The 15,272-nt window shown below is 45.2% G+C and overlaps 1 protein-coding gene across 1 annotated transcript in view; it reads right to left on the reverse strand.

The window, feature by feature from the left end:
* The window catches only part of NISCH (nischarin), a 670,823-nt gene that overhangs the window by 436,432 nt on the left and 219,119 nt on the right, over window positions 1–15,272 (reverse strand). The window contains 1 exon segment of the mRNA XM_053721022.1: window positions 15,056–15,106. Within this exon segment, the coding sequence (XP_053576997.1) occupies window positions 15,056–15,106 (51 nt within the window).

Raw genomic sequence — 15,272 nt, forward strand, 5'->3', positions numbered from 1 at the left:
AATAGCCTCAGAAGAAGCAAAAGTATCAAATTTGTAAAATTTAGTAAAAGTGTGCAGTGAAGACCAAGTCGCTGCCTTACATATCTGATCAACAGAAGCCTCGTTCTTGAAGGCCCATGTGGAAGCCACGGCCCTAGTGGAATGAGCTGTGATTCTTTCAGGAGGCTGCCGTCCGGCAGTCTCGTAAGCCAATCTGATGATGCTTTTAAGCCAAAAAGAGAGAGAGGTAGAAGTTGCTTTTTGACCTCTCCTTTTACCAGAATAAACAACAAACAAGGAAGATGTTTGTCTAAAATCCTTTGTAGCATCTAAATAGAATTTTAGAGCACGAACTACATCCAAATTGTGCAACAAACGTTCCTTCTTTGAAACTGGATTCGGACACAAAGAAGGCACGACTATCTCCTGGTTAATGTTTTTGTTAGAAACAACTTTCGGAAAAAAACCAGGTTTGGTACGCAAAACCACCTTATCTGCATGGAACATCAGATAACTCTGAAACTCTTCTAGCAGAAGAAATTGCAACCAAAAACAAAACTTTCCAAGATAATAACTTAATATCAACGGAATGTAAGGGTTCAAACGGAACCCCCTGAAGAACTGAAAGAACTAAATTGAGACTCCAAGGAGGAGTCAAAGGTTTGTAAACAGGCTTGATTCTAACCAGAGCCTGAACAAAGGCTTGAACATCTGGCACAGCTGCCAGCTTTTTGTGAAGTAACACAGACAAAGCAGAAATCTGTCCCTTCAAAGAACTTGCAGATAATCCTTTCTCCAAACCTTCTTGAAGAAAGGATAGAATCTTAGGAATTTTTATCTTGTCCCAAGGGAATCCTTTAGATTCACACCAACAGATATATTTTTTCCATATTTTATGGTAGATTTTTCTAGTTACAGGCTTTCTGGCCTGAACAAGAGTATCAATGACAGAATCTGAGAACCCTCGCTTTGATAAAATCAAGCGTTCAATCTCCAAGCAGTCAGTTGGAGTGAGACCAGATTCGGATGTTCGAACGGACCTTGAACAAGAAGGTCCCGTCTCAAAGGTAGCTTCCATGGTGGAGCCGATGACATATTCACCAGGTCTGCATACCAAGTCCTGCGTGGCCACGCAGGAGCTATCAAGATCACCGATGCCCTCTCCTGATTGATCCTGGCTACCAGCCTGGGGATGAGAGGAAACGGTGGGAATACATAAGCTAGTTTGAAGGTCCAAGGTGCTACTAGTGCATCTACTAGAGTCGCCTTGGGATCCCTGGATCTGGACCCGTAGCAAGGAACCTTGAAGTTCTGACGAGAGGCCATCAGATCCATGTCTGGAATGCCCCACAACTGAGTAATTTGGGCAAAGATTTCCGGATGGAGTTCCCACTCCCCCGGATAAAATGTCTGACGACTCAGAAAATCCGCTTCCCAATTTTCCACTCCTGGGATGTGGATTGCAGACAAGTGGCAGGAGTGAGTCTCCGCCCATTGAATGATTTTGGTCACTTCTTCCATCGCCAGGGAACTCCTTGTTCCCCCCTGATGGTTGATGTACGCAACAGTCGTCATGTTGTCCGATTGAAACCGTATGAATTTGGCCTTTGCTAGCTGAGGCCAAGCCTTGAGAGCATTGAATATCGCTCTCAGTTCCAGAATATTTATCGGGAGAAGAGATTCTTCCCGAGACCAAAGACCCTGAGCTTTCAGGAGTCCCCAGACCGCGCCCCAGCCCACCAGACTGGCGTCGGTCGTGACAATGACCCACTCTGGTCTGCGGAAGCTCATCCCCTGTGACAGGTTGTCCAGGGACAGCCACCAACGGAGTGAATCTCTGGTCCTCTGATCTACTTGTATCGTCGGAGACAAGTCTGTATAATCCCCATTCCACTGACTGAGCATGCACAGTTGTAATGGTCTCAGATGAATTCGCGCAAAAGGAACTATGTCCATTGCCGCGACCATCAAACCTATTACTTCCATGCACTGCGCTATGGAAGGAAGAGGAACAGAATGAAGTACTTGACAAGAGTTTAGAAGTTTTGATTTTCTGGCCTCTGTCAGAAAAATCCTCATTTCTAAGGAGTCTATTATTGTTCCCAAGAAGGGAACTCTTGTTGACGGAGATAGAGAACTTTTTTCTACGTTCACTTTCCACCCGTGAGATCTGAGAAAGGCCAGGACAATGTCCGTGTGAGCCTTTGCTTGTGGAAGGGACGACGCTTGAATCAGAATGTCGTCCAAGTAAGGTACTACTGCAATGCCCCTTGGTCTTAGCACCGCTAGAAGGGACCCTAGTACCTTTGTGAAAATTCTTGGAGCAGTGGCTAATCCGAACGGAAGTGCCACAAACTGGTAATGCTTGTCCAGAAAGGCGAACCTTAGGAACCGATGATGTTCCTTGTGGATAGGAATATGTAGATACGCATCCTTTAAATCCACCGTGGTCATGAATTGACCTTCCTGGATGGAAGGAAGAATTGTTCGAATGGTTTCCATTTTGAACGATGGAACCTTGAGAAACTTGTTTAGGATCTTGAGATCTAAGATTGGTCTGAATGTTCCCTCTTTTTTGGGAACTATGAACAGATTGGAGTAGAACCCCATCCCTTGTTCTCCTAATGGAACAGGATGAATCACTCCCATTTTTAACAGGTCTTCTACACAATGTAAGAATGCCTGTTTTTTTATGTGGTCTGAAGACAATTGAGACCTGTGGAACCTCCCCCTTGGGGGAAGCCCCTTGAATTCCAGAAGATAACCTTGGGAGACTATTTCCAGCGCCCAAGGATCCAGAACATCTCTTGCCCAAGCCTGAGCGAAGAGAGAGAGTCTGCCCCCCACCAGATCCGGTCCTGGATCGGGGGCCAACATCTCATGCTGTCTTGGTAGCAGTGGCAGGTTTCTTGGCCTGCTTACCTTTGTTCCAGCCTTGCATTGGCCTCCAGGCTGGCTTGGCTTGAGAAGTATTACCCTCTTGCTTAGAGGATGTAGCACTTGGGGCTGGTCCGTTTCTGCGAAAAGGACGAAAATTTGGTTTATTTTTGGCCTTGAAAGACCTATCCTGAGGAAGGGCGTGGCCCTTGCCCCCAGTGATATCAGAAATAATCTCTTTCAAGTCAGGGCCAAACAGCGTTTTCCCCTTGAAAGGAATGTTAAGCAATTTGTTCTTGGAAGACGCATCCGCTGACCAAGATTTTAGCCAAAGCGCTCTGCGCGCCACAATAGCAAACCCAGAATTTTTCGCCGCTAATCTAGCCAATTGCAAAGTGGCGTCTAAGGTGAAAGAGTTAGCCAATTTGAGAGCATGAATTCTGTCCAAAATCTCCTCATAAGAAGAATCTTTATTGAGCGCCTTTTCTAGTTCATCGAACCAGAAACACGCTGCTGTAGTGACAGGAACAATGCATGAAATTGGTTGTAGAAGGTAACCTTGCTGAACAAACATCTTTTTAAGCAAACCCTCTAATTTTTTATCCATAGGATCTTTGAAAGCACAACTATCTTCTATGGGTATAGTGGTGCGTTTGTTTAGAGTAGAAACCGCCCCCTCGACCTTGGGGACTGTCTGCCATAAGTCCTTTCTGGGGTCGACCATAGGAAACAATTTCTTAAATATAGGGGGAGGGACGAAAGGTATGCCGGGCCTTTCCCATTCTTTGTTTACAATGTCCGCCACCCGCTTGGGTATAGGAAAAGCTTCGGGGGGCCCCGGGACCTCTAGGAACTTGTCCATCTTACATAATTTCTCTGGAATGACCAAATTCTCACAATCATCCAGAGTAGATAACACCTCCTTAAGCAGAGCGCGGAGATGTTCCAATTTAAATTTGAATGTAATCACATCAGGTTCAGCTTGTTGAGAAATTTTCCCTGAATCTGAAATTTCTCCCTCAGACAAAACCTCCCTGGCCCCCTCAGACTGGTGTAGGGGCACTTCAGAACCAATATCATCAGCGTCCTCATGCTCTTCAGTATTTTCTAAAACAGAGCAGTCGCGCTTTCGCTGATAAGTGGGCATTTTGGCTAAAATGTTTTTGATAGAATTATCCATTACAGCCGTTAATTGTTGCATAGTAAGGAGTATTGGCGCACTAGATGTACTAGGGGCCTCCTGTGTGGGCAAGACTGGCGTAGACGAAGGAGGGGATGATGCAGTACCATGCTTACTCCCCTCACTTGAGGAATCATCTTGGGCATCATTTTCTCTAAATTTTGTGTCACATAAATCACATCTATTTAAATGAGAAGGAACCTTGGCTTCCCCACATACAGAACACAGTCTATCTGATAGTTCAGACATGTTAAACAGGCATAAACTTGATAACAAAGTACAAAAAACGTTTTAAAATAAAACCGTTACTGTCACTTTAAATTTTAAACTGAACACACTTTATTACTGTAAATGTGAAAAAGTATGAAGGAATTGTTCAAAATACACCAAAATTTCACCACAGTGTCTTAAAGCCTTAAAAGTATTGCACACCAAATTTGAAAGCTTTAACTCTTAAAATAACGGAACCGGAGCCGTTTTTATATTTAACCCCTATACAGTCCCTGGTATCCGCTTTGCTGAGATCCAACCAAGCCCAAAGGGGAATACGATACCAAATGACGCCTTCAGAAAGCTTTTTCTATGTATCTGAGCTCCTCACACATGCATCTGCATGTCATGCTTGCCAAAAACAACTGCGCAATAGAGGCGCGAAAATGAGGCTCTGCCTATGATCAGGGAAAGCCCCTAGAGAAAAAGGTGTCCAATACAGTGCCTGCCGGTTATTTTACATAATTCCCAAGAATAAAATAATTCCTCAAAGCTATGAAGTATTAAAAATGCTTATATATCAATCGTTTTAGCCCAGAAAATGTCTACCAGTCTGAAAAGCCCTTGTGAAGCCCTTTATTCTTATGTAATAAAAATGGCTTACCGGATCCCATAGGGAAAATGACAGCTTCCAGCATTACATAGTCTTGTTAGAAATGTGTCATACCTCAAGCAGCAAAAGTCTGCTCACTGTTTCCCCCAACTGAAGTTAATTCCTCTCAACAGTCCTGTGTGGAAACAGCCATCGATTTTAGTAACGGTTGCTAAAATCATTTTCCTCTTACAAACAGAAATCTTCATCTCTTTTCTGTTTCAGAGTAAATAGTACATACCAGCACTATTTTAAAATAACAAACTCTTGATTGAAGAATAAAAACTACATTTAAACACCAAAAAACTCTAAGCCATCTCCGTGGAGATGTTGCCTGTACAACGGCAAAGAGAATGACTGGGGAAGGCGGAGCCTAGGAGGGATCATGTGACCAGCTTTGCTGGGCTCTTTGCCATTTCCTGTTGGGGAAGAGAATATCCCACAAGTAAGGATGACGCCGTGCACCGGACACACCTATGTTGGAGAAAGTCTCTGCATTTTCCAGTTGTTCTGGGTTATCCCTGGGTCCAAATGCATAATCCCAGTCTCGACTGGCGCAGGTCCGAAATTTTGTCATGGTTTCCACAATGTATTTCCACTTGTCTTCAGAAACCAGTTAAAGTCTTGTGCACTTATTCGGTATCTCAATTGCCAGAGGAGTACCGAGAGTTCCTAGACGTTTTTGACAAGGTGTGTGCCGCTACGTTGCCTCCTCACTGGTCTTATGATTGTGCCATTGACCCACAACCCGGAGATATTCCTCCTCGGGGCCGGGTTTACCCTATGTCTGTTGCGGAGAATTGTGCTATGGAGGAGTATGTTGCCGATGCTCTGTCGCAGGGGATCATCCGCAAATCCTGCTCTCCTGCAGGAGCTGGCTTCTTCCTTGTGAAGAAAAACAGAATTTATGTTTACCTGATAAATTACTTTCTCCAACGGTGTGTCCGGTCCACGGCGTCATCCTTACTTGTGGGATATTCTCCTCCCCAACAGGAAATGGCAAAGAGCCCAGCAAAGCTGGTCACATGATCCCTCCTAGGCTCCGCCTACCCCAGTCATTCGACCGACGTTAAGGAGGAATATTTGCATAGGAGAAACCATATGATACCGTGGTGACTGTAGTTAAAGAAAATAAATTATCAGACCTGATTAAAAAAAAAAAACCAGGGCGGGCCGTGGACCGGACACACCGTTGGAGAAAGTAATTTATCAGGTAAACATAAATTCTGTTTTCTCCAACATAGGTGTGTCCGGTCCACGGCGTCATCCTTACTTGTGGGAACCAATACCAAAGCTTTAGGACACGGATGAAGGGAGGGAGCAAATCAGGTCACCTAAATGGAAGGCACCACGGCTTGCAAAACCTTTCTCCCAAAAATAGCCTCAGAAGAAGCAAAAGTATCAAACTTGTAAAATTTGGTAAAAGTGTGCAGTGAAGACCAAGTCGCTGCCCTACATATCTGATCAACAGAAGCCTCGTTCTTGAAGGCCCATGTGGAAGCCACAGCCCTAGTGGAATGAGCTGTGATTCTTTCGGGAGGCTGCCGTCCGGCAGTCTCGTAAGCCAATCTGATGATGCTTTTAATCCAAAAAGAGAGAGAGGTAGAAGTTGCTTTTTGACCTCTCCTTTTACCAGAATAAACAACAAACAAAGAAGATGTTTGTCTAAAATCCTTTGTAGCATCTAAATAGAATTTTAGAGCGCGAACAACATCCAAATTGTGCAACAAACGTTCCTTCTTTGAAACTGGTTTCGGACACAGAGAAGGTACGATAATCTCCTGGTTAATGTTTTTGTTAGAAACAACTTTTGGAAGAAAACCAGGCTTAGTACGTAAAACCACCTTATCTGCATGGAACACCAGATAAGGAGGAGAACACTGCAGAGCAGATAATTCTGAAACTCTTCTAGCAGAAGAGATTGCAACTAAAAACAAAACTTTCCAAGATAATAACTTAATATCAACGGAATGTAAGGGTTCAAACGGAACCCCCTGAAGAACTGAAAGAACTAAATTGAGACTCCAAGGAGGAGTCAAAGGTTTGTAAACAGGCTTAATTCTAACCAGAGCCTGAACAAAGGCTTGAACATCTGGCACAGCTGCCAGCTTTTTGTGAAGTAACACAGACAAGGCAGAAATCTGTCCCTTCAGGGAACTTGCAGATAATCCTTTTTCCAATCCTTCTTGAAGGAAGGATAGAATCTTAGGAATCTTAACCTTGTCCCAAGGAAATCCTTTAGATTCACACCAACAGATATATTTTTTCTAAATTTTGTGGTAAATTTTTCTAGTTACAGGCTTTCTGGCCTGGACAAGAGTATCGATAACAGAATCTGAGAACCCTCGCTTCGATAAGATCAAGCGTTCAATCTCCAAGCAGTCAGCTGGAGTGAAACCAGGTTCGGATGTTCGAACGGACCCTGAACAAGAAGGTCTCGTCTCAAAGGTAGCTTCCAAGGTGGAGCCGATGACATATTCACCAGATCTGCATACCAAGTCCTGCGTGGCCACGCAGGAGCTATCAAGATCACCGACGCCCTCTCCTGATTGATCCTGGCTACCAGCCTGGGGATGAGAGGAAACGGCGGGAACACATAAGCTAGTTTGAAGGTCCAAGGTGCTACTAGTGCATCCACTAGAGCCGCCTTGGGATCCCTGGATCTGGACCCGTAGCAAGGAACTTTGAAGTTCTGACGAGAGGCCATCAGATCCATGTCTGGAATGCCCCACAGCTGAGTGACTTGGGCAAAGATTTCCGGATGGAGTTCCCACTCCCCCGGATGCAATGTCTGACGACTCAGAAAATCCGCTTCCCAATTTTCCACTCCTGGGATGTGGATAGCGGACAGGTGGCAGGAGTGAGACTCCGCCCATAGAATGATTTTGGTCACTTCTTCCATCGCTAGAGAACTCCTTGTTCCCCCCTGATGGTTGATGTACGCAACAGTTGTCATGTTGTCTGATTGAAACCGTATGAACTTGGCCCTCGCTAGCTGAGGCCAAGCCTTGAGAGTATTGAATATCGCTCTCAGTTCCAGAATATTTATCGGTAGAAGAGATTCTTCCCGAGACCAAAGACCCTGAGCTTTCAGGGCTCCCCAGACCGCGCCCCAGCCCATCAGACTGGCGTCGGTCGTGACAATGACCCACTCTGGTCTGCGGAATGTCATCCCTTGTGACAGGTTGTCCAGGGACAGCCACCAACGGAGTGAGTCTCTGGTCCTCTGATTTACTTGTATCTTCGGAGACAAGTCTGTATAATCCCCATTCCACTGACTGAGCATGCACAGTTGTAATGGTCTTAGATGAATGCGCGCAAAAGGAACTATGTCCATTGCCGCTACCATCAACCCGATCACTTCCATGCACTGAGCTATGGAAGGAAGAGGAACGGAATGAAGTATCCGACAAGAGTCTAGAAGCTTTGTTTTTCTGGCCTCTGTCAGAAATATCCTCATTTCTAAGGAGTCTATTATTGTTCCCAAGAAGGGAACCCTTGTTGACGGAGATAGAGAACTCTTTTCCACGTTCACTTTCCATCCGTGAGATCTGAGAAAGGCCAGGACGATGTCCGTGTGAGCCTTTGCTTGAGGAAGGGACGACGCTTGAATCAGAATGTCGTCCAAGTAAGGTACTACAGCAATGCCCCTTGGTCTTAGCACAGCTAGAAGGGACCCTAGTACCTTTGTGAAAATCCTTGGAGCAGTGGCTAATCCGAAAGGAAGCGCCACGAACTGGTAATGCTTGTCCAGGAATGCGAACCTTAGGAACCGATGATGTTCCTTGTGGATAGGAATATGTAGATACGCATCCTTTAAATCCACCGTGGTCATGAATTGACCTTCCTGGATGGAAGGAAGAATAGTTCGAATGGTTTCCATCTTGAACGATGGAACCTTGAGAAACTTGTTTAAGATCTTGAGATCTAAGATTGGTCTGAACGTTCCCTCTTTTTTGGGAACTATGAACATATTGGAGTAGAACCCCATCCCTTGTTCTCTTAATGGAACAGGATGAATCACTCCCATTTTTAACAGGTCTTCTACACAATGTAAGAATGCCTGTCTTTTTATGTGGTCTAAAGACAACTGAGACCTGTGGAACCTCCCCCTTGGGGGAAGTCCCTTGAATTCCAGAAGATAACCTTGGGAGACTATTTCTAGCGCCCAAGGATCCAGAACATCTCTTGCCCAAGCCTGAGCGAAGAGAGAGAGTCTGCCCCCCACCAGATCCGGTCCCGGATCGGGGGCCAACATTTCATGCAGTCTTGGTAGCAGTGGCAGGTTTCTTGGCCTGCTTTCCCTTGTTCCAGCCTTGCATTGGTCTCCAAGCTGGCTTGGCTTGAGAAGTATTACCCTCTTGCTTAGAGGACGTAGCACCTCGGGCTGGTCCGTTTCTACGAAAGGGACGAAAATTAGGTTTATTTTTTGCCTTGAAAGGCCGATCCTGAGGAAGGGCGTGGCCCTTACCCCCAGTGATATCAGAGATAATCTCTTTCAAGTCAGGGCCAAACAGCGTTTTCCCCTTGAAAGGAATGTTAAGTAGCTTGTTCTTGGAAGACGCATCAGCCGACCAAGATTTCAACCAAAGCGCTCTGCGCGCCACAATAGCAAACCCAGAATTCTTAGCCGCTAACCTAGCCAATTGCAAAGTGGCGTCTAGGGTGAAAGAATTAGCCAATTTGAGAGCATTGATTCTGTCCATAATCTCCTCATAAGGAGGAGAATCACTATCGACCGCCTTTATCAGCTCATCGAACCAGAAACATGCGGCTGTAGCGACAGGGACAATGCATGCAATTGGTTGTAGAAGGTAACCCTGCTGAACAAACATCTTTTTAAGCAAACCTTCTAATTTTTTATCCATAGGATCTTTGAAAGCACAACTATCCTCTATGGGTATAGTGGTGCGTTTGTTTAAAGGGGAAACCGCCCCCTCGACCTTGGGGACTGTCTGCCATAAGTCCTTTCTAGGGTCGACCAAAGGAAACAATTTTTTAAATATGGGGGGAGGGACGAAAGGAATACCGGGCCTTTCCCATTCTTTATTAACAATGTCCGCCACCCGCTTGGGTATAGGAAAAGCTTCTGGGAGCCCCGGCACCTCTAGGAACTTGTCCATTTTACATAGTTTCTCTGGGATGACCAACTTGTCACAATCATCCAGAGTGGATAATACCTCCTTAAGCAGAATGCGGAGATGTTCCAACTTAAATTTAAATGCAATCACATCAGGTTCAGCCTGTTGAGAAATGTTCCCTGAATCAGTAATTTCTCCCTCAGACAAAACTTCCCTGGCCCCATCAGACTGGGTTAGGGGCCCTTCAGAGATATTAGTATCAGCGTTGCCATGCTCTTCAGTATCTAAAACAGAGCAGCCGCGCTTACGCTGACAAGTGTTCATTTGGGCTAAAATGTTTTTGACAGAATTATCCATTACAGCCGTTAATTGTTGCATAGTAAGGAGTATTGGCGCGCTAGATGTACTAGGGGCCTCCTGAGTGGGCAAGACTCGTGTAGACGAAGGAGGGAATGATGCAGTACCATGCTTACTCCCCTCACTTGAGGAATCATCTTGGGCATCATTGTCATTATCACATAAATCACATTTATTTAAATGAATAGGAATTCTGGCTTCCCCACATTCAGAACACAGTCTATCTGGTAGTTCAGACATGTTAAACAGGCATAAACTTGATAACAAAGTACAAAAAATGTTTTAAAATAAAACCGTTACTGTCACTTTAAATTTTAAACTGAACACACTTTATTACTGCAATTGCGAAAAAACATGAAGGAATTGTGCAAAATTCACCAAATTTTCACCACAGTGTCTTAAAGCCTTAAAAGTATTGCACACCAAATTTGGAAGCTTTAACCCTTAAAATAACGGAACCGGAGCCGTTTTAAACTTTAACCCCTTTACAGTCCCTGGTATCTGCTTTGCTGAGACCCAACCAAGCCCAAAGGGGAATACGATACCAAATGACGCCTTCAGAAAGTCTTTTCTAAGTGTCAGAGCTCCTCTCACATGCGACTGCATGCCATGCCTCTCAAAAACAAGTGCGCCACACCGGCGCGAAAATGAGGCTCTGCTTATGCTTTGGGAAAGCCCCTAAGGTATAAGGTGTCTAATACAGTGCCTGCCGATATTATTATATCAAAATACCCAGATAAAATGATTCCTCAAGGCTAAATATGTGTTAATAATGAATCGATTTAGCCCAAAAAAGGTCTACAGTCTTAATAAGCCCTTGTGAAGCCCTTATTTACGATCGTAATAAACATGGCTTACCGGATCCCATAGGGAAAATGACAGCTTCCAGCATTACATCGTCTTGTTAGAATGTGTCATACCTCAAGCAGCAAGAGACTGCATACTGTTCCCCCAACTGAAGTTAATTGCTCTCAACAGTCCTGTGTGGAACAGCCATGGATTTTAGTTACGGTTGCTAAAATCATTTTCCTCATACAAACAGAAATCTTCATCTCTTTTCTGTTTCTGAGTAAATAGTACATACCAGCACTATTTCAAAATAACAAACTCTTGATTGAATAATAAAAACTACAGTTAAACACTAAAAAACTCTAAGCCATCTCCGTGGAGATGTTGCCTGTACAACGGCAAAGAGAATGACTGGGGTAGGCGGAGCCTAGGAGGGATCATGTGACCAGCTTTGCTGGGCTCTTTGCCATTTCCTGTTGGGGAGGAGAATATCCCACAAGTAAGGATGACGCCGTGGACCGGACACACCTATGTTGGAGAAAAGGGTGGCAAGTTAAGACCATGCATCGATAATAGGGGTCTTAATCATCTTACCATTAAGAACGCTTACCCTATTCCTCTCATTACAGAACTCTTTGACCGCCTCAAGGGAGCTACGGTCTTTTCTAAACTTGATTTGAGAGGAGCGTACAATCTCGTTAGGATCAAGGAGGGCCACAAATGGAAAACAGCATTTAGCACCAGGAGCGGGCATTATGAATATCTTGTAATGCTCCTGCTGTTTTCCAGGAATTTATTAATGATTTCCTATAAGATATGTTGCAACAGTGTGTTGTGGTATACTTAAATGACATCCTTATACACTCACCCACACTTGAGGCTCATCGTTCTGATGTTACACGGGTTCTTCAGAGACTACGTGAGAACAGCCTGTTTTGTAAACCCGAGAAATGTGAGTTCCATCAGACTCAAGTAACCTTCCTAGGTTATGTTATCTCCGTTGCAGGGTTCTCCATGGATCCTGACAAGTTATCTGCAGTTCTGCAGTGGCCTCGCCCAGTTGGTCTTCGGTCTATGAAACGTTTTTTGGGGTTCGCCAATTACTATAGAAAGTTTATTAAAAACCTTTCTTCCTTGGTCAAACCTATCACAGACATGACCCGTAAAGAGAATGATCCACTCCATTGGTCACCCACTGCCATTAAGGCCTTTGATAGTCTTAAGACTGCCTTTGCTGCCGCTCCAGTTCTTGCTCATCCTAACCCTGTCCTGCCTTTTGTTCTTGAGGTCGATGCGTCCGAGACTGGAGTAGGTGCCCTCTTGTCTCAACGTCCTACGCCTGACGGTTCCTTGCATCTGTGCGGTTTCTTCTCTAAGAAATTGTCTCCAGCAGAGTGCAATTATGAAATTGGCGACAGGGAATTACTGGCCATAATTTTGGCACTCAAGGAATGAAGGCATCTTCTCGAGGGTACAAGCGTACCAGTGCTCATTCTTACTGACCACAAGAATTTAACTTATCTATCTGAAGCAAAACGTTTGTCGCCCCAACAGGCCAGATGGGCGCTATTTTTGTCTCGGTTTAATTATGTGGTTTCCTACCTGTCTGGTAGTAAGAATGTTAGGGCTGATGCCCTCTCTCAACAATTTTCGCCTCTGTCCAAGGAGGAGTCTGTACTTACTCCAGTTATACCTCCTGACCATATTTTGGCTACCATACGTACTAATTTGACTTCTCCCTTGTGGGAGGAGATCCTGGCTGCACAAACCAATGCACCTCCTGAGAAACCTAGCTGTAAGTGCTTTGTTCCTGAGAATCTTCAAACTAAATTTTTGCACACTTACCACTATCCTAAAGCCGCAGGTCACCCGGGCAAGAACCAAATGATTTGGTCTGTCACTCGACAATTCTGGTGGCCAGGTCTTCGTTCTGATGTTGCTGCGTATGTTGCCTCCTGCTCAGTTTGTGCACAGAATAAGACTCAACGTCTTCCTCTGGGTCTTCTTCAACCTATTTCTAATGGTGAGCGTCCTTGGACACATCTTTCCATGGACTTCATTGTCAAGCTCCCTGTTTCCAGTGGCAATACGGTTATCCTTATGATGGTTGACCGTTTTTCTAAAATGTCACATTGCATTCCCTTGAAGAAGCTGCCTACCGCTCAGGAGCTTGCTTCAATTTGTGCCCGGGAGGTCGTTTACATGGGTTACCCAAGGAGATAGTGTCGGACCAGGGTAGCCAGTTTGTCTCCAGATTTTGGCGTTCCTTTTGTGCTCAAATGGGGATCCAGCTTTCCTTCTCCTCGGAATATTACCCTCAATCCAATGGGGCTGTGGAACGGTCTAATCAAGCTCTGGAACAGTTCCTCCGTTGCTATGTCTCAGATCACCACAATAATTGGTCTGAACTGTTACCTTGGGCAGCGTTTGCTCATAATAGTGCTATTAATGCTTCCTCCTTGTTATCCCCGTTCATGGCGAATTATGGGTTTTAACCATCCTTGTTGCCCGATTCATTCATGTCTCAGGGTATTCCGGCTTTGGAGGAGCATCTCCGGCAACTCCGTTCCACGTGGGTGCAGATTCAGGATTGCCTTCATCGTTCTATGCAGCGCCAAAAGTTCCAGGCTGACCTACGCGTCTGCCCGCGCCTTCCTACCAGGTTGGTGAGAGGGTTTGGATGTCCTCCTGCAACTTGAACCTTCGTGTGCCTTTTCGAATACACCGATGGGCCAAACCTGTGGCCTACGCTCTTGACCTTCCTCCTGCAATGCGCATCTCCAATGTTTTTCATGTCTCCCTCTTGAAACCATTGGTTTGTAATCGGCTTACCACTGTGTTGCCTCGTCCCCGTCCTCTCTCTGTTGACAACCATGAAGCATAGGAGGTCAGCAGCATTATTGACTCTTGTATGTCCAGGGGCCGCGTACAATATTTGGTTCACTGGAGGGGCTACGATCCAGAGGAGCGTTCATGGGTTCCCTCCTCTGATGTTCATGCTCCCGCCCTCACCTGTGCCTTCCATGCCCGTTTTCCCAATAAGCCTTTTGTCCTCTCGCGGGGGAGGGGTCGTTGATGGGAGGGTACTGTCAGGATTTTTTCCCTGCTTTGTTTGCCATTTGCTGCTGGCAGCCATTTTACTCACCTCTCTTGCTGAGTCTGGTGCAGAGTGTGTGATGCTGCTCATTTCCTGCATGCCCTCTTATGGTCAGACTGGTGTACATCATCTGTGTCAGACAGGTTGCAGTCTCAGAATTGTGATGTCATCACTTATTATTTAAAGGGCCTCTGTTCAGTATTCTTTGCCCTTGCACTGTCTCAGACCTGTTTGTGAGTTCCAGTTCCTGTGTATTCCTGATCCCTGGCTTGTTCCTGACTCTGCTGTTCTCCTTGTTCCTGATTCCGGCTCATCTAACTACTTGCTTTGGTTCCTGACTCGGCTCGGCTGACTACCAGCTCTGGAGAAGCCATAGGGTGCAGTGGTGACTGTAGTTTAAACTAAAAATCTACCTGACTAATAGCCAGGGCGGGCCGTGGACTGGATACACCACAAGAGTAAGTAATTTATCAGGTAAGCATAAATTCTGTTTTCTCTTGTAAGGTGTATCCAGTCCACGGGTTCATCCTTTACTTGTGGGATACCAATACCAAAGCTTTAGGACACGGATGAAGGGAGGGAACAAGACAGGTACCTTAAACGGAAGGCACCACTGCTTGTAAAACCTTTCTCCCAAAAATAGCCTCCGAAGAAGCAAAAGTATTGAATTTGGAAAATTTGGAAAAAAGTATGCAGCGAAGACCAAGTCGCTGCCTTACAAATCTGTTCAACAGATGCCTCATTTTTAAAAGCCCATGTGGAAGCCACTGCTCTGGTAGAATGAGCCGTAATAGTTTCAGGAGGCTGCTGGCCAGCAGTCTCATAGGCCAGACGGATGATGCTTTTCAGCCAAAAGGAAAGAGAGGTAGCAGTCGCCTTCTGACCTCTCCTCTTACCAGAATTGATAAACAATGAAGTTGTTTGTCTGAAATCCTTAGTTGCTTGTAAATAGAACTTTAAAGCACGAACCACATCAAGATTGTGTAACAAACGTTCCTTCTTCGAAGAAGGATTAGGACACAGAGAAGGAACAACAATTTCCTGGTTAAT

The sequence above is a fragment of the Bombina bombina genome, chromosome 7 (assembly GCF_027579735.1).
Source record: "Bombina bombina isolate aBomBom1 chromosome 7, aBomBom1.pri, whole genome shotgun sequence".
Taxonomy (NCBI): Eukaryota; Metazoa; Chordata; class Amphibia; order Anura; family Bombinatoridae; genus Bombina; species Bombina bombina.